At 41.5% G+C, this 25,224-nt stretch overlaps 2 protein-coding genes across 12 annotated transcripts in view; both read right to left on the bottom strand.

Annotated features, from left to right (window-relative positions):
• Positions 1 to 1,166, bottom strand: part of REL (REL proto-oncogene, NF-kB subunit) — a 40,000-nt gene extending 38,834 nt beyond the window's left edge. Inside the window, exons 1-2 of the mRNA XM_051792879.1 lie at positions 1,109 to 1,166; positions 332 to 416 (exon numbers count right to left, since the gene is read on the bottom strand). The gene's annotated coding sequence lies outside the window, so the exon portion shown is untranslated. The remainder of the gene's footprint in view (positions 1 to 331; positions 417 to 1,108) is intronic.
• A 33-nt stretch (positions 1,167 to 1,199) lies between these two features.
• PAPOLG (poly(A) polymerase gamma) lies at positions 1,200 to 24,327 on the bottom strand. 11 transcript variants are annotated; one of them, XM_051792864.1, is made up of 23 exons: positions 23,813 to 24,059; positions 21,508 to 21,666; positions 21,349 to 21,415; positions 20,661 to 20,742; positions 20,467 to 20,576; positions 19,819 to 19,872; positions 19,037 to 19,148; positions 18,080 to 18,169; positions 17,424 to 17,562; positions 17,216 to 17,288; positions 17,015 to 17,135; positions 16,653 to 16,737; positions 16,267 to 16,320; positions 14,650 to 14,769; positions 14,247 to 14,356; positions 12,455 to 12,576; positions 12,191 to 12,360; positions 11,213 to 11,301; positions 10,897 to 11,135; positions 9,937 to 10,008; positions 9,306 to 9,359; positions 8,425 to 8,539; positions 6,081 to 6,154 (listed from the first exon to the last, which is right to left on the bottom strand). In XM_051792864.1, exons 1-22 carry the CDS (start codon positions 23,869 to 23,871, stop codon positions 8,441 to 8,443), a joined length of 2,280 nt encoding a protein of 759 aa, XP_051648824.1. In that variant the 5' UTR covers positions 23,872 to 24,059; the 3' UTR covers positions 6,081 to 6,154; positions 8,425 to 8,440. The 11 variants fall into 11 exon arrangements, 10 of the variants coding, with proteins under 10 accessions (XP_051648822.1, XP_051648829.1, XP_051648826.1 ...); XM_051792862.1 differs by lacking the exons at positions 6,081 to 6,154; positions 8,425 to 8,539 and adding an exon at positions 1,200 to 4,327; XM_051792866.1 differs by lacking the exon at positions 8,425 to 8,539 and having other exon boundaries at positions 5,328 to 6,154.
• Between the last annotated feature and the right edge of the window lie 897 nt (positions 24,328 to 25,224).

Here is a 25,224-nt window from a genome sequence, read left to right as displayed (position 1 = left end):
TAATTTACTCAGACAATTACTGTCTCATCATTACCATCCCTGCTTGGAAGAATGTTTACTAGCGCCCCTAGAAGAAGAATGGAAAAATAAAATTAAATATATAGCTGGATGGAACCACAGAATAAATTATATTTAGCATAGCAATTACAGTTTCTCCCAGACTATATGCATTATGAACAACCTATATATGTGTGGTCAACAACCCTGCCCTCATAAACATCCCTGTAATTAATTTGAAATAACAAAAACCTGGGGTAAATAAACATAGTGTTATTTTGGTCCCTTTAACAGAGCATTTGGCTCCTTAACTATACACAGATACTTGATTCACCACAACTGATGAAGCAGAAGACTCCAGCCAGGAAAGAAGAGGAGGACTCAGCCGTGCCAGGGATGAAGGTGGTGGCAAGAACCTCCTAAAATAATAAAAAAAACCCAAATTGATTATGGTTTATGAAAACAATACACAGCAAAGCAGCCACTGCTTAACTAAAGGTTACTAAAGGGTTGTTTTTTTCCACTCCATAACAGCAACCATTGCCATTCTATGCTCTAGCCATCCTGTCCACTTCTCTTTTGCAATATCCTCCCCTCCATAAGTCTCTAACCCACAATTCTTTCAACTTTTGCAAGAGATCCTGGCTGTCCTCCAACCCAGAGCTTCCCAATGCTGTGTGCACAGCACTGCTTTGTGAACAGATGTTTGGTATCTCCATAAATTCCTGTCCTGGCCCAGTGAGATGGAGAGGAGCCACAATTCTCTGTGGCTGATGGAGGGTGTCTCCATCTTGGCTCGTAACATGCTTAAGCAGAGACTGAGCAAGATTTATTTGGGAAATCTGGGAATATTCACGCTCCTAAAGCTGAAGGGATGGGGTATGCCAACTTCCCTCGACTGAGTGTTTCTTCCACCTTTAATTGAGGAGATTTAAGCAACTCATGAAGCAACAGCACATTTTTGGGTGCTGGAGTGATGCTCCTTGTGTGTGTTCACTGCACTGAACAAGCTTTGATTCCAGGAATAAGTTTATTAAGTTTGGGGTCAGGCAATAACACATTCATAGCACTACAGTTAAGAGTCAAGAACCCAGTCACACCCCTCACTTACAGGCAATGCTTCCACTTGAGTTGACTGTAATTTTGTCTGAGTGATAAAAGTCCACAGCCCTGCAAACAGAATATTCATTTAGGTATTGTAAGGGAGATGGCTTTGAGCAACTTGCTGTAAACTGTCACTCATTCAGAAAAAAAAATAACAATATACCAGTTCACATACATAACATTCATATCTTTTTTAAATAAGGACTTACATTTAGTGTTCATTCATTTTTTTGTAGAGATGAGTAGTAACTCCTTAGAAAATATGTCACCATATTTTTTTTTTCAGATCTACTGTTGGGAATTATCGTGATTTCTCCCAACCAACCTCACTCATTCCCACAACAGTAAGACATAAGAACTTACCTAGCAGCACTTAGCAAGGTGTTAACTTGGATCTGACAGTCCCTCTGCTGTGCTAAAATTCTTAGTGGGACTTTTTTGTGGAGAAACAAAAATAAGCGGGAAACAGATTTGTGATTATTTTTTTTTTCTTCTTAAGTCAAGGTCTGAAAAGAAAAGTTGTTTAATTTGCAAGCTTATAAAAAAACCAACAAGAACAGTGGGCTAAAACAAATATAGTGGCTTTAAAAAAAATAAATAAAAAAAGAGTCAGAGGTTGGTGTCAGTTTTAGTCTCTAGAAATAGTTACCAGAGTCCTTATAACAGTCCTTAGCCAGATACAGTAACTGTTAAGTACTGGGAATCCCCACTGCAGACACAGACAACTTGACTGAAGAAAAAGGGTCAAACAACACAATCTCACACATTCAGGGAACTTGGCTTCAGTTTCTGGTATTAGCCACAAAATTTCTGTCTGACCCTTCATACATCTCTACACCTTAGATTCCTCATCTCTTAAAGCGGATTTTTAAAACAAAAAAACAAAAAAAAAACAAAAAAAAAAAACTTCTCAGAAAAATTGTAAAGACTTATTAAGTGTTAAAAAAGATTTTAACACAGTGTAAGGGTAAGTCTTGGAAAAAAGGAACTTCTGGTGGGCACTCTGGTTCATCCCCTGCCCAGTTATTTTGGATAAGAAGTCACCTTAAACACTGGCATTAGTGGTATCCGTTACTTAACAAATAGATCATCATCCCATGGGTTGTTTGTCAACAAAAGCTCTTAAGCAGTTGAAAACCAAAACAATCTAAGCTAAACAGGTTGACTGAGAACAGACTGAAGTTCACATAGAAGCAGAAGCTGATGAAATCAGGTCTTGCTTCGAAGTCACTGAGAACCTGTGGTTAGTTTCTACCCCGTAGCCTTAAACTTTTCTAAGTAGTGGCTTTGCTTTTGTTTGACGTTTTTAGACCTTTGCACGAGGACATACAAAAGTGCAGCAGGGTTTCCCCACTGACATCACAGCCACCGAAATCAGGAGTGACCTTTAAGGCTGAACAAGATTTGAGTTTGAACCTACAGACCTCTCTTTGAGCTCCAGAGTTGGGCTTCTGGACAGTCCATCTCAGTTTACTTGTTACTGAAAGGTAAACTCAAAATAACTTGAAATAAGCAGAGTCTGGAGAACATTGAGATATTACCTTTACTGAATTTTCCCCACCTGAAGTCACAACATGTATGAAGGGGAGAGAAAATTAACATGCTGTTGATTACTCATATCTGTAAGAGGAATGTTATTTAGTTAGTCAACTGATTGATAATTTTTTTTTTTAAATGTACCAAACATTTACTCTGAATGACAGCACAGCAAACATCTCTGTACTTACACAACTTACCACTTGGTGTAAGCCAGGATTTATTTAGTGGGTGAACAGGAGAGGGAACAGAAACAGGGGATTCCCTGGCCTTCTCATTCCTCGTACTTCACTGTTTGCAACATCGTCATTTTCCTCAAAATACCATTCCCAGGGGTGTGTTTTTGTCCCACTTGATTTTAAATAAATTACTGCAAACCTATTGCTCCAGAAAAAATACTGTTCCCACGATCTTCCTATTGTTTCGTGACCTGACAAAATCGGGTATTTTATTTTTTGGGTAAATGCTCTGAGCAAAAGCCACACTGGGTTGCTTTTCAGACTCTCCCAGCAGCCCTTATCTAAACAGCAGAAAAAGTACAGTCTCGGTTAAAGACCTGTAAAACCACTCAAAATGAGTGGAGAAAATTAACACGTGCTACACCATCCAGGCAAAACCAGAAGTGAATGTGATGACCAGTTACAGGCCTTGCAAGAAATACTTGAAGACTTCTGGTTTCATAAATAAAATTCAGAATCAGGACCAGCTTTCAGTTTGCTGACAGTCTAATGCCTGTTTCGTTTTAGGAGAGCAGAAAATGTATAGACTTCAAATAGCTGGTACTTCTTTAGTTTAGTTATTAGAAACCTCTGTTGTATTGCTCACTAAGGCAGGGTTATGTCCTCCTGCTGAAGGAGTGGAAAAGGCTGTACATCATAAAATGTAAGTTCAGCATCAAACACATAAGAAAGGGAAAAACAACCTTACAAAAATCACAACAAACATCATTCCACAGCAGTGCTGAAGGCGTAGGGCCAAGCACTTACACATCAAGTGGTTCACTAAACCTCAGCTTTTCTTCTTTGCATGCAAGCACTGAGACAGAATATGTGTGATAACTCTCTGTTCTGGCCAAGTGGTCACACTGGAAAAACAGAGCAGAATTAAAATTCAAACTGCACAGATAAAAGCAAGTCTAACTTTAGCACCTACTTGCTACAGCATTACCTCTCGTTTTATTTATAACATATTACCTTCAACACACTTTGTTGGTCATGGCTAGTCAACACTTCCTGTTTTAAGGCCACATTTTCAGTTACTCCCAGCTTGCCAAAACCTTTTCTTTGGAGCATGATTACACATATTGCCCCCTCCAGATTATTTTGGTAGGAAAAACAGAACAAACATGACTCAGTCATTTCTAAGAATGATCACGGGGAACATATGTTTTAATTATATTCAAAGAATTCTTACAACAGCTTTTAAGAAACTTCTGCACATTTTAGAAACAGGGACATGAAATTTAGCAAGGAGGCTGTGCTGGTGTCACTACTGGGAGTTTTTGCTCTTCCTCTGAAAGGACACACAGAACTTGGCACATGTTGAATCTTTTATAAGACTGACCTCGCACATGCTTACCAGACTTGCTTTTAGTGGCCAAAATTTTCAGCTTTCTCTCCATTGCACAGACATGCAGAGAGTGAGCTGGATGGTCCCCACAGCAGGCAGCTGATTGCCAGGCTGCCACACACTGAAACTCAAACAGGGTAGTAGGTTATTTCTCCCCTGGTTTCGGGACTCCCGGGATTTTTACTCATCGTCACCGAATAATGTATTACCTTGGCTCAGATTCAGAGGGAGAAAAAGATGGATTCAGGTGAGAAAGGGAAATGTGAATTATCAGAGAGAAAAGAAGACAGGCAGGAGCACGAGATCAGAAGAAATGAAAAAAAGATGAGGGGTGAATAAGAAGCAAGGTTGGGAGAAGACAGCGGGAGGATTCAGACAGTGTCTTCCCAGCAAAGAGGAACTGCCCAGTCCTCTTTTGGTCCTAGTTTGATTTTTCTACCAATCTCTTGAAGGTCAGACAGCTGAGAGGTTAACAGTATTTTCTGGAATAAGAGAAAAATCAGCCCCCAGGCTACTGCTTTGTTAAGATCCTTCCAGAAAAATACACAAGGTGCAGCAGCCGGGATCCCACACTGACCAACCTGCTGGGAGACAGCAAGGAATGCTCAGCATCCCACCACTCGCTCCCCATTAAGGGTGGGAAACACCCCACTGTGCTCCAGTTGGCCTGGCAGGTCTCAGGGGAAGCAGAGCCAGGCAGGAAGCAGGGGGCTGTGGTGGCTCCCTAGGATGGTGGCCGGGGTGGGAGCAGGCCAGGGCTGTTCCCAGGAGGAACCCTGGGAGCGCTGCAGCGACACCATCGCGGCACACGCAGCCCTCGAACCCCTCCACGGGCTGGGGGCAGGAAACCCACCCACAGCTCCCCTTCCATCCCCCCGGGGAAAGGGGCTCGCAGCACCCACAGCCACACCGGTGGGTGGAGGCAGAAGGCATCAGCCCACCGGGGTGCTCCTGGGGCAGAGGAAGGTGCCTGTTTGCCCACAGGAGCGAGTTCCTGCTCTGACAGAGGTTCCCCCCCCTCTTTGATTCCCTCCAGCCCAGGGTGGTTTTCAGACCCTCAGGCTGCTCCCCACCACCACGGCTTTTCACTTACTGGAATGATGCACAGGACCACACTCTTTATAAGAAGTGTGATGAGGTAATCACAAAAACACAGCCAGGAGTTTTTGCTGGTGTTTTGAGGCTGAACAGCTTATGTCACTTAAGCATTACACAAAGGCAGCGTTAATAGGCCCCCCTCCCTCACAAAGTTAAGGTTACATAACTTCAAGATACCTTTTTCCCCCCTTTGCTTTTTCCTCGTTAAGGCAAAAAGTAAGTATTCTATTACTTTCTCTCTTAGTTTCTACAGGAAAATCAATTGCTACAGCCAAAACAGGTGACTTCACGTGAACTGCTTCTCTGCTTGTACCTAACAGGTAAAAAGCACAGATGTGAATTCCTGCAAGGGAATTTCTTGCTCAGAGTTACAGTTTCAATATAGAACTGCTCCTCTTTAAAGAGATGGAGCACACAGTCCTTGTCTCAAGTCACACGTACATCAACCAGCTAAGAAAGGTAGAAAAGAGCAACATCTGCAGGAAGTCTGATATCAAAGAGCCTCCCTCACTGAGTCTTTATGCAGGAGTAACTTCCCTTTCAGTCACTTTAACAGAGGACTTGCTCCATAAACAAAGGAGAACGTTTAAGGTTAATAAATTTGAACTTTATTTACAAATTAATTACAGCTGAATTCTAATCTGCAGAGTCCTGGGGCAGTATCGAACTTCTGCAACATCCAGGGAAACTCCAAAACACTGACATCACTTAACATCACACTTGACATCTTATATGTCAAGATACATTAAGATAAGACGTGTAATTCACCAATGGATCAAGTCTGAGAAACTAGTAACCTAAATTCTTCCTGAATGTTCTTCTTAAAACCCTGAACATTCTTCTTAAAACCCTAAGAGGGAGGGGGTGGGGGAGAAATAAAAGAAAAAAGAGCAATTAGAAGATAACAATAAAGCAAGAGTAAAATATAAAGATTTGTGTAAAGGCATATATTTTGATATCCATTAGTTGGGTTAGTTTAGTTTGAGAGTAGCTGCATAAGTGCATGTGCTTATGGGAAAAAAAAAAATCAGCCCTTAGACAGCCTTGGAATACTCAAGTGGAAGAATTTAAAAGCATGGGAATATTACAGGATCGTAGACTACTACAAAACACTTCCCATATTTGTTTTGCTGTTTATCTTATCACCTACTTCAGCTTTAATTCCTTCAAATCCACGACAGGTTTGTGTTTACACAGGTGCTGAAGTTGTAAACCTACTGTAGCTACTACAGACCTGGCAATATTTGAATACCACTGCTTTAAAACACATCACAGAACTGAGGCGACCATTTCACAAACCCAAGGTGTAGTTCTGCTAAAAGCTACTGAAGTAATATGGGTTCTGTTTCTTAATTTTAACCTGTGACTAAACCTAAGCCTTGTAGTCTAAGTTTTGGAGAGGAGAGGAAAGAATAAGACCTCTCAAACCCACTAAGGCCAATTTCTAAGAGATAAGTTGCACTTGGAGCAAGCTGGAAACCAGAGGTAATAAGGAAAAAAAACAAGTAGATTGTGATAAATACAGTCATGCTTTTTCCACAAGTTTGGAATACTTGCAGCAGGAGGAATGCTAAACAATCAAGACAACATACATGCCACCTTATTTCTTTATAGTCCTTCAGTCTTGTCACTAAGGTTTTAGGTGGGTACTTAAGATGTTTACAGCTCTTTAAGCCAAGCAAGTAATTTTAAAAGAATTCTGAGCTATTTGTTGTCCACATGGCAAACTGGGACTTCAGCTGTCAACAGTTTGCAAACTGCACAATTCCAAGGGCATTAAATCCAAACATGGACACCCCAGAAGCAGGAAAGCAGTGTGTTCCTATTCTCCTCAGATTTCCCCCAGCATGGCAGTTTAGTGCTGGACTCGGCAGTGTTAGGTTTAGGTTGGAAAAGACCTTTAAGATAGAATCCAACCATAAACAAGTCTATGCCATTATCATTTTGTAGAACATTTTTTTTTCTGGCACTGCCTTCCTCCTGTCCCTTAGAGTTGGTTTAGTTGTTTAGACTTTTTAAGCAGATCACATGCACTAAAAAAAAAAACAAACAAAAAGAGACTGAAGATTTTAAATTTTGCTTTCAAGACAGTATTTTACAGGACATACAAAAATACTCTAGGAAAAACAACTTACAGGGTCATTTACAAAAACACCACATTAGAAAGACATTACAAGAGACAAGGAGCATAATATTTGTTCCATAGGATCAGAGTTTCTCCCCACCCCTCAAACCTCAAAAACCCCAATGCACTTAACTGGGTAAGCAGTGTTATCAGCTTACAGAACCAGACTTAAGGCTACTAGAGGTTTTCATGTAAGCATTTAGACCAGCTTCCAGGGTTTATCTGAAACCACTTTCTGCATTGCCACTGGCTTTCCACCCTGCAGGTGGGCACGAGTGTCACAACAGCCTCAGCTGTTGCAATGTCTCAGTGCATCTTCAGCTCTGTGTTCAGGGTTTGGCTTTACTACCCAGTGACAAGAAAAAGCCTCTCAAAGTCTCATCTTGCAGCAGTCTTAAGATTAAAAAAAAAAAATGCATCAGATAACACACAGCACAAGACATGCCTATCATCTCTACACCTTGGTCAGAATCCTCTGCTGCATTTCCTTCAACACTTAAATTATTTGTGGGCCTCCATGGGAGGCAATACCTGTGCAGGGCATGGCTGTGCTAGACAGAGGAAGGCTGAGAGCCCAGGAAGCTGAGCACCATCGTGGCAGAGGCACAGGAGCACAGGTGCCAAATGGGAAAATAATTTAAGGTAAGAACAATACATGCACATGAATTAGGAAAGCACAAGGGAACACAGGCACCTTCAAACACACTTGAAAACACAACGTGGTTGCAGCAACCAGTTGACCCTGCTGACATTCTGAATCCAAACCACAGGACAGGTTGGGTTTTTCTGGCTGTTTCAAAAGCTGGTGGCAGTTGAGACTTTTTAAAAAGCTAATAGTTACAAGCATATGCAAAGAGCAATTCAAAAGGAGACAAGCATCTAACACCAGCATAAAACCATGACTTCAACCGGTTACAGTAACTTTTCACACTTTGTTAGTAACTACAACACACATTCAGGACATGGACCATCAAGAAGGAATTATTCCTCTTCACCTGGGAGATACACCAGTTACCCATTAAGGGTAAGTTTGATGGATCTTTTAACAATACGAATGCTATTTGTTGGAACAGGAGATGAAGAATCTGGTAGTTCTTTACTGGAAAGCCTCTATAAACACACAAAAATATGCCAGAGGAAAAGAAAAAAAAAAAGGGGGAAATTTTAAATTAATCAAGGAATTTTAAATTAATTCAGAAGTAGCAGCAGATAAACCCTTTCCTAGCTGAATATGCTTTAGGTACCAAAATAATATGGCCCAAACCCCTTTTTCAGAGATCTTGTTTTTTTCCACCACACCACTTGTTTAATTAGCATCAGATACAGAAGAAGAGCCTTTTCCCCCCTGCACAGTTCTTTTCTTGTATCAAAGACAACTCCTGATGGGAACTGAAATTAGTTGCAAGTTGCTCAACAGCTTTAATAGAGGAAGCTGCCATTTTTCTCAAATCCATAGATCAGGGAAACTGTCTCTACTGTCCAGATGACTTCCAGTCTTACAACCCTCAAATTCACAACATTTTACATGACACAGAACAGTTAAAGGCACCTATAGACTTCAAAGCTTCCAGGTCTCATCACAGAAATACAAGTACTGATAACAGTACAAAAAAAACCCCCAAATCAGGACACAAATTGTCAGTGTTTGAGGACACAGAAACATGTTTTTTCAAGTTCAACAACTTGGAAGCTCTGGCTTCACTTCTGTGAGTAAACCTGGAAGGTCACTGTTCAGATATTTAATTTGTTGGAAGCATGACCTTACCAACTACTTCAAACCCCCAAGTTTACAGGGATTAATGTTCTATAAATCTTTGTACATAAAATAGAAATGCTAGTTCTGCTTTACCTAGGAATACAAAAGCACAATAAATACCTGTGATCTTGATGTGATCACTGGAATCTGCATGGATTTTCCATCAAGGACACCCTAAAAAAAAGCCAGAAGGGATTTGTGAGGCAGTGGTGCCAACTTCATGATGGAGAGGCAGCAAGTTCTGGCAGCTGGGATACTTTAAATCATTCCTGCATTGACAACCTCCACCTCCTGGGGTGGGTTTAGGCATTGTGAGGCCCTAAAAGCACACAAACAGTGCTTCAGGTATTTCAGCCTTTACCAACAAGATCTCATGTTGATTTGAGGGTGTGCCCTCAAGAGTTTATGCTTCAATAGCAAGCTAGACAAATAGCAAAGCTCTTTATCTTCCCTTGGAGAGGCCAAATGCTTTAGTCTTTATGGCAGTTTTGCATCAGGGAACAGAGTGGTTTTAAAAAAGAAAATAAAAAGATACTACTAGACACTACCACATCATCTAGCAGTAACCTTTAAAAGATAGGGCAGCCAGGTGCAATATTTGGGAAATGAAGACTGAAATAAGCTAAACCAAAAAGCCTATTTTTGTTTCCATCAGTAGATGTGCCAAGTATTTATGTGAGGTACTCTAGGTACCAGACCACTCAGCTTTTCAGTTAGTCCACTAACTGAAGTGAAATCACTTTAAACTTACATTTTTTGCAGCTCTCCTCCTCCCATCTTGAGGACATCCGCTTCCTGTGAAATCTGAATCCCAGACGTTCAGCTGGAAGAACAAAATACACAGACTCAAAATAATTGCTGTGCCAAAATTACCTTCGTATCTGAGTACTGCCTCTACTCAGCACATTAAATGTCACAGCAGCCATTCTTAAAAGAGCATTTATACAAGTCCACCATTACCCCTCTGGAATCTCAAGCCTCTCAAAAAGTGTTAGCTACCCAAACCTTGAAATCTGTACTTGCAATATTTAATACCAGATAACAGTTCTGCAAGTTGATTCTTTACAAGTGTCAAAATGGAGGGTTTTTTTTTTCTACTTATTCTTTGCCTGTGCCTCAAATCAGAGGTCAAGACACAAGAACAGCTATTTAAGATTTACATGCAGCAATAAACCAAATCAAGCATTAATCTAAAGGTTCCACAAGACCAAGATTTAACAAGCAACTCCACACTCATTTCAGCAGTAGAATGACCTACTGAGTTGGCTGCTGATTTCTAAAGCAGCAAAACTATCAATAGGCATTGAAAAAGCATCTGCCAGAACCAGATTAGCTCACACTTTTACAGTTATAAGATTCATAACTTCATTTGGAGATCAATTTTTTCTGTACTAAGAACTGCTTCCAGATGAGACAGTTCATTCAGCAATTGGTCACTGCAGTGATAGATAAGCACAGTAGTATTTAGAGACCTTGGCACCAGATGAGAAACACTCATTAAGTGCCAGATCCTGAAAAAATGTTGTTTAGTAGCTATATGTTATATTCAAGACAATTTCTCACATGTACATCCTGGTAAAAACGATAATTATGCTTAAATTTCGATTCCCAAATCCACTGGGGATGTATAAACGCATTTCTTTTCAGTTAATTTATTCCACATCAGTGATTAGTGCTACTTCAAACCCTTGGCCTAGCCCCCCTTCCTTGCCTTTTCTCCATCTATGGCTTTTTGGGGGCACTCTCCCGGTGTAGGTAGACGAGATACTTTAGAGGTTGGTGAATAATGTTGTTTGGGTGAAGCACTCTTAGGATCCGTGATTAGAGTCCCACTTAATTTATGGTGTCCTTGGACAAAACACGTTCTGAGCTGAGAAACTGTGTTATATCCTGGAATGGTGCAACCAATTGGAGGTCCCGATGTTCTTAGCGCAACTGAAGCCTCCATTTCTGCAGGAGACACCTGGCTTTTAGAGTTTGGCCACGAAATTAAAGACTGCATTCCACATACCACTTCAAATACATACTTGGGTCAGTCACGGGAATGCAGAGTCCCTTAGACGTTGATGGCTCAGCTACACTGTTGGCACCACTACAACTCTGACATGCAACATTTCTATAAAAGTCAAACACTAGAGTTACAAAATGCTGGTTTGTGAAATGCTACATATCTCATTTCCAGAACGTTCACGCTTGCACAGACCTTCTTAGCTTGTTATCACAGCTCTATTAAAAAAAACACAAAGTCATAGGCCGTGTGGGTAGGACAAGATCATCATTCTGCTGAACTTCAGGCCACAGATTTAAACTGCAGCATCTCCTTCAGTGTTTTCCCAGGTTAGTCTATCCAGCACAACTGTGCTGCTTTTCTAACTAAGCATTTGTATCTGCTCTACCCAGATGTGCAACACGAGTTTTTGCTTATTTTTCTTTTTTCGTGTGACTCCTACAGAACCAAACTGTCTGAACACAGCAGGCATCACACATCTGGTAGGACTGGGCAATTACTCTCAGGATTACACATTCCTCCTGTGCTGAAATAGTTTATGGATAAACAGACTTCCCAGGAATTCTCCCCAGACACTTTTACTGCCCCAGTTCTCATAGCACTCCACTTATTCAGAAGCAGCTCTAGTGTTTCTGTGACCAAGATCAGTCCTTCCTTAATCCACTTGGCACTAACTGTACTTTTTGGTAGAAAGAACAGGTACTTCCACATAAAATACTCCAGCTTCAAGTTACACACTAACCAATGAAGATTTTTATTCAAGACTAAATTTCCCTGGTGTCAAGTTCTTCATTCCTACGTGTTCACGTACATTAAGATTATTTTTTTCCAGGATTTCTTCAACCTGCCTCCAACCACGTGCCCAAAGGAGATTCCAGTTTTGTTCCTCAGAGCCCTCCACACGTTTACAATCCACAAACAAGAAACCCTAGGCTTCATTTACACTGTGACTCAGTTAAAAGCAGCTTCTCCACAGTTCTCAGGTGATGGCACTAACCTTTCTGTCTCTGCTGTAGAGGTGTCCAATTTGGATATCTTATTTAACAAAGAGGAATTAGATGGTGCTCTGGAGTCTCTGTCTTTGGAACTGCCCGAACAGCTTTCCCCTAAAGATGACCTTTTGCACTGAAGTCCACTATTGCCTTGACTAATATCTGACACTTTTTGCTGAAATGACAGGTAAAAAATAAATCAAGTCTTCAAGTAATTATTAAAGGAAAAAAAAAATTTAATTACCGAAAGAGCCAAATTTTTATTATACCTTCTTTCTTTTCTGTAAGGTTTCTGCTGGCAAAAAATAATGCAGTTGCTTTCTCTTCACATAAGTTGCCTCAATCTTCATGCCTTCCTTTAGGATGTTGAGGGCACTGGCCTGCCTGTAGACTGACATCAAACACAGAATTTTAGCTTGCTGGGGATGTTGGAATTCGGTTTCTTTAGGAACATGTTTGTCCTTGACCATTAGATTTCTGATTGAGAATAGACCCAGAGGACTTTCTGAATCACCCCATTTGTGCACAGCTGAGGAGAGACCAGGCACTTCACTCAACATTCAGAATAATTTTTAATTTGGCATTTACAGTGGTGACTGTGGGGTTTTTTTCCCATAACAGTTCTGTAGCATCGTGCAACTTCTCAGCAGTTCAGATGTCAAAATTCTGCCCAAGTAAGCAAGACTGGATTTTAGGGACATCTGATTTAGCAGACTCACTACAATTTGAACAGGTTTTTCTGAACAGCCTTTTACCAACTGGAAAACGTTGTAATGGCACAACAGTTATTACAGAATTAAGTCACATTTAGATAAGCTTATCTAACTGGACTATCATGAGTGTAACTGGAAAGTCAGCTTACTAACAAAGAGTGGGAATCAAAGTCAGGACATGCAGCAAAAAGGCTTAAAAGTCTTTCTACAGGAGGTCTAAAAATAAAAAAAAAGCACAAACATGGACATACACACCAACATGAATAGTTCCTTCAAAATAAATTGAAATTTTCTTGATGCAAAAGGGAAATAAAGGTCTCTGAGCAAAAGCACTCCAGTGAGCCTTATATCCTTGAGCTCATCAATTTGAAATTAATCCTTGCCCTCTAAAAATATTCTCTCAGAGTCAAAGCACATGGTAACAGCTTTCTAGCACATAACTACTGGTCATGCCCACATTTACCAAAGGATTTCACACTTCTCAAGTGTGAAATCAGAAAGCCTTTTCTGTTCAATTCTTCCTGGATTTTGGTGCTATGGATAAACTCCAACAAACATTTAAAGGATTTCAGTGTTTGGAACTTTGTCCAAACACATTTGTAACTTCAGAAGAATAGCCCAATTCTCTTATTCTTAGGCCTGAGCCTAAGCAAACATGCACTTCTGAAAGGTACAAGAGCAGCCAGCTTGGGAAGAATTAAACAGGTTGTGGGAAAGAACTATACTTTCAACTTCTCACCCCAAACTCCTTTATTTTAACATTACCTTACAGCACTTGTACTAATTTATTTTTGCATCTATCAAAAGTAGTGAAGAGAATATGAACATGAAAATTTACATGCAAGACAGGAAGTAATTACAACTGAGGGACTTTCACACTTCTGGGATCATGTCATCCACAAACTGTTGTCTTGGAAAAATACCATCAACAGGCATTAACAACTCATCTTAGAGCTTGAAACAGTGAATCTATACTTTCAAAGTTCAGCAGCTGACTCCTGGTTTTCAACATGTGTAGCTACCCCTAGGAAATGGACATCTCCTGGCTTCACATCTGACTGTTCCCTTCAGGAAAAGCAGCTCCTGAACTGCTTTTCCTGGAACTTACTTACCCCATGATCTACAGAACTGTTATTTCACATGTGGTACACTGTGTGTGACTAACACACACTTCTGTTTCAACATGGACTTTGACAAAGTGTCAACACATTATGTTTTTAAAGCCAATCTATATGTTGCTCTCTACAGGAATATTTAGTGCCAGGGGGAAGCCCAGTTCACTTTGTGAAGGAACTTCCACCAGAAAATAAAGAAGTAAACCCGTGTCTAGAGCAAAACAGAGGCTTACCTGTGTCTGTGAACGACTGTATCCCATGGGTTAAATCAACATTAGTCTTCTCTGCACTTTCCACTTTCTTAAACACAAGTCCAAGAAACCACATTGACACATACCCATTCCTAAAAAGACAGATTCACAAACCTGATGTGGGCACAGGTGCCAGTTATTTGGATTCTAGTACACTCTAGTTGTATGCAGCAGTTAAAGATTAGAGCCAGACCACACTGAAGTTCTCAGAGTTCCTTCTCCCTTCTTTAAAAAGACCTTACGTGCTCAGGGCCCTGTTAGTGAACAAACCTACAGAACACACCCAACACCTCTCACCCGTGAGCTGAGGTGAACGAATATAAATAAATAAGTTACAATAAATTGGCCAAACTGTACTTCAGAAGAGCAAAGTAACAAAACTCACTGTTTATAGAGATTTTCATTGCCAGGGAAAGACTGTGGTTGTACATGTGCAATAGTTATAAACTCATTCCTTTCCAAGTTTCCAACCAGCACACGAATTTTAGACTCCACAAGGCCAATCCTGATAAGAACAAGAGATGTTTATTCATTTTTAACTGTGTCCAGCACATCACTTAGATGCCTTTTTGTATTGCAATGTTAACCTATCAATAAGCTGAGCAGATAACTAGATCTGTATATCTTTATATGAGATGTTTCCAGTGACATTCAAGCTTTTGTTTCTAAAGACAAAGATAAGTAAGTTTAAGATGTACTCTTAACAGTTCAGATACAACATTTCCACCTATAATCTATGATAAAAATAACAAGGAGCAGATCCCAGCACTTCTGGCTGCATTTTTAAGTGCAGCAAACCCCCTTTTTACCCCAAGGATCAAAGAGAAGAGTGGTTTAGAAAAGGCTCAAGCACAACTGTGCAATTATACCCAAGTAAACATGCAATTCTTTCTGCAGATTGATCAGTGAAAACGGAAAAATAGAATTATTTTAATAAACAAATGATCTAGCCAACAGTCTCATCAGAATCTTCCCCAAGAAATCAACCGTGGTCATGAGGGCTTTAATTCCAATAAAGTCCTGGTATTTTACCCTTTTACCTAAAACTCTAACTTTGAAAGCAGTCAGAAACCTGCCTGTTATTCAAAAGCATCTTATGCTGATGAATAACAGAGGTGTGCTATCCCCAAATCCATACAAGAGCTGGTGAACTAAACTTGTTCTTATAGCAAACTGGAGCAAGTTTATCTTCTGATTTTTAGTTTTCCCAGCAAAACTTGAAAATTTGCCTCCTTTTTTGTCACTGCAAAACCATCAGCTGTTATCAGAGACAGAACTTCCTTTGTCTCTACTGAAACAATAAGCTTTGTTCACCTGAGAACATTTCACATTAAGAATTATTTGGCCCTCTGCCCATACACCTTGCTGTACATAGCTGTGACTGACACCGAGCTGCAGCTGACAGGATTTTTTAAGTGAATGTATTAGAAAGCTCAGATAAAAGGTGCTACTTATTAGAGCTATTTTTAAACATTAAGCTATCTTTATAGATGGCACAAGAATCATTTGATTTAAAGCACAAGCCAAGCTTTTAAGTTAAACTAAGGTGCCCTCAGAACGGGGGTCTGTTATGGGGAAGTGTTTTGCAAGCAAGCAAAGTACTAATTTTTTGACAAAGAAACACCTTGAAAAGTTAATAACACACATTACAGTGCCTTAATTCCTCACATTTCCCCCTATTTCAAGATTCACAGTTAGTCAGCACATTCCCAGAAGTTACTGTTGGCATATCTCCCTTCACTGAAGAAAAGTAGGTCTGGAATAGGCTGACAACACACCAGTGCAATCTACTCCTTAACTAAACACTACATTAAGTAAAACTGTTTATGCAACCAAGTCTAAGACTCTAGAACAGTGGTCTTCAAAGTGGGGGGTGGAAGTGTATTCCATGCCTAGTTGCATAATTAAATACTTCATTTGTTAATACAATTAACAAAAATAAAGTGCAACATCAAACTGAGTTTCAGCTATGAACTGGACCCACGCCCAAAGCCAGACTTACCAGTTTAAGTGATGCTCCTCTGTAAAGGCACTAGCAGTGAGCACAATATAATGTCTAGAAGAAAAGGAAAATAAACACACTAGCTCAGGGCTTTATTCTACATTCTAAATATTAGGTGGGCTTTTTTGTTGTAAAAACAGTGTCAGTGGCATAAGACAGTTTTTCCTATCTTTTCTGTGCTTATTCTTGTCAAAATTTGTATGACTACCTCCAGTTTCTTTAAAAGAAAAAAAAAACAAACCAAAACCAAACCAAACAAACAAACAAAAAAAAACAAACTCCAAACTGAAACACATCAATACGATCTTCTATTTAGACCCCAAGTTAAAACTCATTATGCTAACCAGGGAGTTACTTCAGGTTCAGACAACAGATTTCATACATACTTGTACTTCTGAAAGAAGTTCAGTGGTTCAAAGAGCTTCGACCAGTCCGATTTTCCTTTGAGAATCTCATCTGTAACTTCAAGACCTACAATTAAGGTTGAAAACCTTATTACCATTCTGTTTTTAAGACTATAAACTTTACAGGATTGACAGTAATTGACGGATCAAAAAGCAGGAATTCCCTTGACACACTGCAGATCTACTACAACAGTTCATCATCAAACTGGTCTCATTGTCTGGACTTCCCAGAGACTTTATCCTACCCAGAACACCTCACTGAGCAAAACTAGCTCAGATAATGTGGTTTCAAATAGCAGGAATTACGCTGCTTAGCCAGATAATAAGCATGGAAAGCACTTTACCACGTTGGAACTCCTCTACCATCACTGCTCGTGTTGATGTAGACACATTGTACGTGGAGTTCTGCTGTGGATAGGCTGGTGTGATGATGGGCATCACATGGTACCGGTCTGATGGGTTCACCTGGGATGTTACAACTTTGTTTAGCATCAGTTCAGGTCAGGAAAAAGTTTAAAAGGCTTCTGAATTCAGTGTTCACATACCCTAGGGTCCCATACTGGCAAATTAAGAAAGCTCTCTTCAAGTCGCTTCAGCAATACTGGCTTTGGCCAATCCCTGTGTAAGAAAAGCCAGCGTTTAACTGCCCATTTCAAACTCTTCCACTGGATGTCGTCAGTGGAAATCTTTAAACACAACTACATTTAGATACCTTACTTCTCTATGCAAACTAAAATAAACAATAGCTCTTACCACTTTGAAAAAATCAAGAAGAACTTGTTGACAAGAGTAGAGGCCAAAGCATTCGGGTAGAGCTGGCATATCCTCGCTACCAGCATCGCCCAGGAAACTCCACCAAGAAACCCCATCATGTTGGAGTAAACACCACGTCCTAGAAGGGGTACCATGGTTAGTCTGTAGTCTTACAGCACCAGCTTCACAACCCTAGCATACTTTAGCCCCACAGTCATTTATTTTTGCAGTGCAGTGAGGCCAAAACTGCTGTTTATTACCACACTGCTTCTCAAAATACTGCTAACTCTAAAATTTGCTTATGCTGCCACAGCTACTGCTTCACTCCAACCTCCCTTTAAGAAAAAAAGTTTTGCTATTCTTCTGGTACTTGCTCTAGCCACATGCACAAAATGGTATTTTCTTAATCCTTTTGTACTTAATTCAGGATTTTTACCATTTGTAATCAGGTTCCTGATAAGGAATGCAGCTCCCTGTCTTGCAAGCATTAAAAACCACGAGGAATCTACCGCACGGACAGACCCTGAACCTAAACTGAAGGAGGTTTCAATTTAACAACTGCCAATTAAACAGCAACCCAAAGCTGAGGCACATCCAGTAGTAAGCATGAGATGCCTCTGCAAGGTTTAAAGACCACAAACAATCCCGTTACTCACGTTTTGCCCACAGTTTAATTGCCCGGAGTGTGAGGCGGAAGTTCTCTATATTTGGCACCAAGCGCAGTATTTCATCAGTAACCCTGCTGCCTGCAAGACAAAAGTTGAAGGGCAGAAGTTCCTAGCAACAGGCACAAGTCAGTTTTATGCTGATCAATAGTTTGTTCAAGTCTATGAACACGAGTTTGGATTAATTCTTTTGTATCTCCTTAAAAAGTTATATATTACACACAACATTTGGTATCACTTCAGGTAACCGGTGCCCTCAACAGCTTTTTTCATAGTTTAAACACCAACTAGCCATTTTTAATAAGGCCTTTGTACAGGATGTTTTGGCCATAAACTAAAAGACAAGAAATTCCACCTCACCCTTTCCATGGAGGGTGGCAGAGCACTAGAACAGCTGCCCAGGGTGGTCATGGAGTCTCCCTCTCTGGAGACATTCCAAACCCACCTGGACACATTCCTGTGTCACCTGCTCCAGGTGACCCTGCCTTGGCAGGGGGGTTGGACAAGATGATCCCAGAGGTCCCTTCCAACCATAACTATTCTGTGATTCCTTAATTCCAAAAAGCCAGGTTTCTTTTGACAGCCAGGGACCATTAAACCAAATGGTGTTAAGGAGTGAGCAAGTCAGACTTCAGGTATTTTAATTATTATTTTTTTTTAATGAACTACCACACAACCTTTATCAAGTGCCCTACCCAGTCATGTGAGTTGCTGTGGAAAACTGAACACTGCACACAAACCAATCAAAAAAATACAAGTCTATCTGAACACACAACTCCTCAAAACACCTAAATTGAAGCCCACTCATCACCACCTCAGAACTCAAGTACACAGGACATCAGTTCTACAACCTGTACAGACACGTGGGTTGTGTAATGGGCATTCTGTGCCAATTCTAGGCCAATTTCAGTAACACTTTCTTTTTAAAGGTGTGTAAAACACACTTACCATTTAAGCTCCTTATGCATCTTATATCCAGGCTCCTCAGGCACGAGTCGTCTCTGAGATCGAGATCATCAGACACAGTTGGCATGGACAGTTTTGCAAACACAAGATCAATCTTAAAGAGAGAAAGGTTCCAACCATGAGTTTACAATGCAGCACTGCTTGCAAACAGCACACTAGTGAGGGACACTTTTGACTCTCAGTCAACTCTAAAAAGAGTGGTTAACATTTGTATTTAGAATTATGTGACCACAGATAAATCTGCCAAGAGATTTGTTTGCCAGAAAACAACAAAGTTGCACTAAGTTCTATATTTATTTACAAAACCACCTCTTTCCCCCCCCCCCCAAAGTTGGAAAGATTACTCTAAACTTAGAATTCCTGTTAAGAGGAAATTTAAAATTAACCACAGAACTAAGATCTAAGTTCAAACCACCCTAACTATACTTCATTTTCTTTATGCTGTAAGCCCTTAAGTATCCAGTTTTTATAGAGTCTGAGGCAACAAAATTATTCTGGGAATGTCTGTACCAGATAAAGGCCACAAAAGGGTCATTGAATAAGTGTCTTCATGATGGTTTCCTAGGGACTTATTTTCCTGTAAGGTCCCATTTTACTCAGGGTCTTCTCCTGGGATAGGCTGTGGTCAAGCTGTTTAACTACAGTTTCCTGTAAGGTACCAATAGCCTTGTAAAACAGCACCATCACAGGTCCCTGGAAAAGTTATCCTACTCCAAAGCAAGAAAAAAAAACAAAACACCAAACCTAAAAGTTAAAATTCTTACCTCAATGCCATCAAAGTCAAATTTGATAACTGGCACATAGGCATCCTCAATGGCCTGTGAAGGAGAGCATGTGTGTAATGAAACAGCGTTTTGCTGCTTTAATGTTTTCCCTATAGTATGATAAAGTACAGAACTTTAAACTGCTCAACTCCTCAGTACAGAGTTGCTTCCAAACACAAAGAAAATTGCTAATAACCCTCCAGCAGTGTGGCACTATTATGGTACTAACACTAGATTTTATTAAAAAGTTATTTAGGCAAGGGATTCAGGGGCTGATCATGTGCTGTAACAAACTGTCAGTGCACAACAAGCCATGAGGATCAGTGGTTGTAAGCCCCTTCCTGCATCTAAGATGAAAGCCTATCTTCCAGGTACAACCTTGCTTTTTGATACAACTGACTCATTCCCAAACACAGGGAAAGGAGAAGAAATAACACAATAACTCTTATGTGATGCACAGTCCTTGGGGGAAGAAACCAAAAGCTGGACATAAACATTTTCATGCTGCATAAACCAGTATTTTAGTAGGTGCTCCAGAAACAATTTTTATTTTAACTTGGGCTTGTAAGACATTTACTACTAATACAAGTCTAACATGAATATTCTTATAGTAAAAGGTGCACACTCTACCAGGCAGGGTTTACTCACTCTCAGGTTTTTTACTTCCTGTCGATTTTTCAGTTTTTCAAAGAATGACTGAAAAAAATCCGATCTCTCCACATGACTGGGAGCAACACAAAGGGCATCTATGTCAGAACCTGCCAAGAGATTCCATTTGTTCTGTTATTTGCTGGAAGCCACTTTCCAACATCAGAACTACGACCAGACACTGACAGTACTACCTTTAGTGTGCACTCCAAGCCTGTAGGAACCAAATGTAAATATCTTGCCACCAAGATGTTCTATTATTGAAGGGGGAAGATTCTGTGGGTAGAAGAGAGAGAGAGTTTAAGATGCACATTGTCCCACGTGCAAGTTTAACTAGTTATTTAGGAAGACTATAACAGACTCCATAAACACATCTTTTCACTCCCAGACTGGGTTTTTAGTTTAATAGACTGGTTTTCTGAAGTGAGTCGAGCTTCCAACTAACAATAAAAAAAAGAAGAAGATTGAGTAATGTAGCAGTACTCTTATTAATTTATACAAATTAAGACCTATTATTAGCCTTCCCTGCAGCAGAGGCACATAAATTAACACAATCTAAGAGCCATTCAAAAGGCATGTCTAGGGTAATAATTTCAAACTAGATTGAGTGCTGTAGGCTGTTTGGGGCAAAATTAGTGCCAATTTACCACCTTCCTCATCCACAAGGTGTTGTTTCAGCCAATTCACAAAATTTATTCAGTGCCCCAACGACTTTGAAACCTTGATCTTGCAGAACCTCTTATACCTTATTTCTACAGCAGTCACTACAGTTCTACTTGATACTTTAAAGCTGAACTTTAGCATAAATCCTAGTAGTATGGCCTTTAAAAGAAATCAAAAGGCTTCAGCTGTTTTAATAAAAACACATAAAAAACTCCTTACCTTGCTCTCAGCAAGTTCTGAAATCCATTCTCTGACCAAGTTATTCAGTTTACCAAGGACAGTCGTCCTGTAAAAAAAACCTCACACTAAGTTTGATTTAAATAAAAACCAAAAAAAAACCAAAACCAAGAGGTTACAAATTTTACAGTCTTGTTATACCTCTGGTACAGTTCTTCCTTATCTTCAAACACCCCAAATGGCTTCATGGCTTCAATCAGCTTCTGAGTGTGAGTGTGGTCTATGTCACTAGGAGGAGCCAAGCTAATTGGAGAGGTAAGTCCATAGTGCCCTTGAGGCTGGTTCTGCTGCCTGGAAGTACTGTGAGAAAATAAAGGACTGAGTACATATTAAAAAGTAAAAAAAAAAAGACAAACCTTATTGGAAAACACCCTTCAGCTTACAGGTTTCCATATCCCCCTTCTGCTCTTTTACCCAGCATTAATATAAATGAGAGAAAAAAAAAAACAAACCTCATGATTTTGAGCTAACTTAGAAGATACAGCTACTTTAAAGAAACCAAAATCAAACAAACATTTGTGGATGTAAGAAATTATCCAAGTATGACACCACACGCAGGATAACTTTTAGGCACACTTCAGTTTCCTGTCTGTTTTGATTTAAGGATATTCCCAACATCTTCCTGCTAACATTAAACAAGACAATTTAACTTCTTCTAAGTGTATTTGTGGTGTTTTGACTGATTCTGGAAGGGCACTACAGTTGATTGTAGAGGCATATAATGAAGTGGTCTGCTAAACAGAGTTGGTGCAATAAATTCAGTGTGTTGTTACATAGAGCCCTTGCTTTAGAAAGGGGGAAATGGAGGAAAAGCACCTTATTTTGCATTACTAGTTGAAACTGGGACAGAGAAAGGAATGGGACAGGAGGTAAGAATGGTGCTTAATGCATCAAAGGTCTCTACAGAGATAGTAGTAAAAGGGGGAAACACTAAAAGGTCTCCACAGCTCATCATACTTGCCAGAGTTCATAGCCAGACCCTAAGGAAAAAGAGATTAATGTGCCATTATTCAAACTGGGGTAATTTCCACCTCCACATACGGACAATTTCAAAGAATTACTGAGTTGGTAAAGAGATGTGTGTTACTATTTAAGATACCCAACCCATTTTGGTTGGAATAAGATTAGGAAGTGCTCCAAGGACAGCTTCCCCACTTGATTTTAAAAAAAAGACAGCTGATTACATAGTTCCTTCTTTCTAATTGGAGGGAAAATATTTTCCTCTCTCAAAGTGACATTATCAAACTTTGCACATAGCTTTTAGTCACCTAGTGGGGTTTTTTTTCCCCCTTCCTCTCTACAAGCCCATTTTTCAAGCTTTGTTCTATATGTTTTCCAAGAAGCTGGGGGCAAGTATTAGGACTGTAGCCCTATCAACTAGTCTTCCAAGTCAGAACATCTGTTTAGTTACAAGTGTAACCAGAGCTTGACCTAATCAAATAGACACAGACTTCCACTCCATAAATAAAAATACTTATAATACATATTTTCCTTCTTATGATACCATTTCCATAACAAACACAGGAGGAAAGCCTGTGCTTAATTGCTGTGCATTACAACTGAATCAAAACACCTACAGCAGCAACTGCTTCCAAGTTTTATGCATTTCTTGCATTGTAAGACTTGTACCTCACAAAGTTTGCACAGAACAGAAATGGAATTTAGACTACACCAGCATTTAAGATCTTTGCAGGGTACAGAAAGGCACCATCTGCCTTTCATTGCCCCATTCTTCCTACATGTCACATAATTAGAAAGTGACATAAAGGACAACATCAATTAGATATAGTATTACCAATATCAAATATATATAATTAGACAGTATCTATATCAAGTTGTTCTAGCCAACAGTAGATATTTTTCATTTGCTTGTACATGTTACTGAAAGCTCACAACTCAAAACCTGAGGAAAACAGCACTTGGAAATTTTTACTGAGTGGCTTCTGCCCAATAGAATTTGTTGCCCTTTTGGAATTAAAAATAAATAAAACCTTATTTTGCTTTCTCAAGCGTGCCACTCTTCCGGGCACATATAATTAAGTGATCTTATGGATCTTAATGCACGTGGTACGCTACCCATTCGCCCTCCCATTTAAACGAGAATCCTATTGCAATTTAACATCTTTCCCGGCTCCTGCTACAATTGGTGCGCCACAGCAAACACCTCCGACACGCGTCGGTTCTGACACATCCCACTTCCACACAAAAATCCAACTTAAACGGGTTTATTCCAGGTTTTGTCCCTTTTTCGCAGCTTCGCGAGGCAGCAAGGCGTCTCTCCCACACGCTCCCAGAGCCGGCGGGCAATTCACAACCGGGCGGGTGATGGCGTCGCCTCCAGCCACCATCGGGGCCGGGGAGCAACGGCTGGAAACCAGCTCCCGAGCCGCCAGAACAAGACCGCAGAAAACCGGGAAAACCGAGGAACGAGGAAAGACCCCACCACCTGGGACTTTCGGCGAAGGGAGCCCAGCTACACCCTTCGCCGCTGCCGCACCAGCTCATGCTGCGCGGAGCCCTCCGGCAGCCGCCGGCGGGGTCAAACCTCCGAGCCCTCCCCGCGCCCGAGGCTGGGGCAGGGTCGCTCCTCCGCAGGGCTCGGCGGGACGCCCCACAGCCCCGTCACCGCCGCTCCTCGCCCGCCACTGCCGTTGCTCGGCGACGGCGCCGCCGCCGCCGCCACATGCGGCGAGTGCCGGGCGAAGGCAGCCCCGCCACCCGCGCTCCACCATTTATTTCAACCACAATTCCTCCCTCGACAGGAAGGAGGTTTCGGCTCCCCCGCCCTCCCTCCCCGGAGAGCCCGCCGGGGCCCCCCTCACGGGGTGGGGGGAGTCGGTCCGGCGGGACTCCCTCCCGGCGCTGATCCCCTCAGGGCAGGGCAGGGCGGGGCGGGAAGGCGCGGCCGCCTCACCCGCGCGTCTCCTTCATGGCGCGCGCGCGCACAGCCCGCGGCGCCCGCGCTTCCCGCCTTTCTACTCCGCCGCCTTCCCGGCGGCCCCCGCGCGCCCGCCCGCCCGCCCGCCCGCCCGGCGCCCCCTGGCGGCTGCGGCGGCGAGTTGTCCCCCTCACGTCTCCTCATGTCCCCTCCGCCGTTGTGTCACGGGGACACCGAGCACGAACCGGAGGGGATAGTCCTTCCCTGTGGTGGATATAGCCTTCCCTGTGGTGGATATAGCCTTCCCCGGGGAGGATATTCCTTCCCCTGTGGCGCTGACACACCCCCCCCCCGAGGCTGGGCGGGTCCCCGCCGTGAGGGGGTCCCGCAGCGCCCCTGCGCCTCCCTCACACAGCCGAGGGATGTTCCCCCTCCTGACACCCCCTTCCAGACAGAAGGGAGAGGAAAAAAAAAACACAACACACCAACCAAGAATCGCTGTTGTATTAGTTTGCTCTCATCCAGTACGTGGTGAAGAGCAAGCCCGGCGTCCCCTGACTTCAGCTGGTGTGGAGAGGATTTAACACACGTTGCTGATGACAGCAGTTGAGTACTCACAATAACTTAACTGCCATATGTAATTTTCACGGGGTCATGGAATAGGAAGGGACCTTAAAGATCATCCAGTTACAACTCCCTGCCACGGGCAGGGACACCTTCCACTATCCCAGGTTGCTCCGAGCCCCATCCAACCTCTCCGTGGACACTTCCAGGGATGGGGCATCCACAGCTTCTCTGGGCAACCTGTGCCAGGGCATCACCACCCTCATAGGGAAGAATTTCTTCCTAATATCCAGTCTAAACCTACTCTCTTTCAATTTGAACCCATTCCCCGTTGTTCTGTCATTGCACGCTCTCATAAATAATTTTGCCCCATCTTTCCTGTAAGTTCCCTTCAGGTACTGGAATACTATAATAAT

The sequence above is a fragment of the Manacus candei genome, unplaced genomic scaffold, assembly GCF_025592945.1.
Source record: "Manacus candei isolate 608988 ecotype Guabito, Panama unplaced genomic scaffold, ASM2559294v1 h1tg000035l, whole genome shotgun sequence".
NCBI lineage: Eukaryota > Metazoa > Chordata > Aves > Passeriformes > Pipridae > Manacus > Manacus candei.
This window is presented reverse-complemented; position numbering and strand designations above follow the sequence as displayed.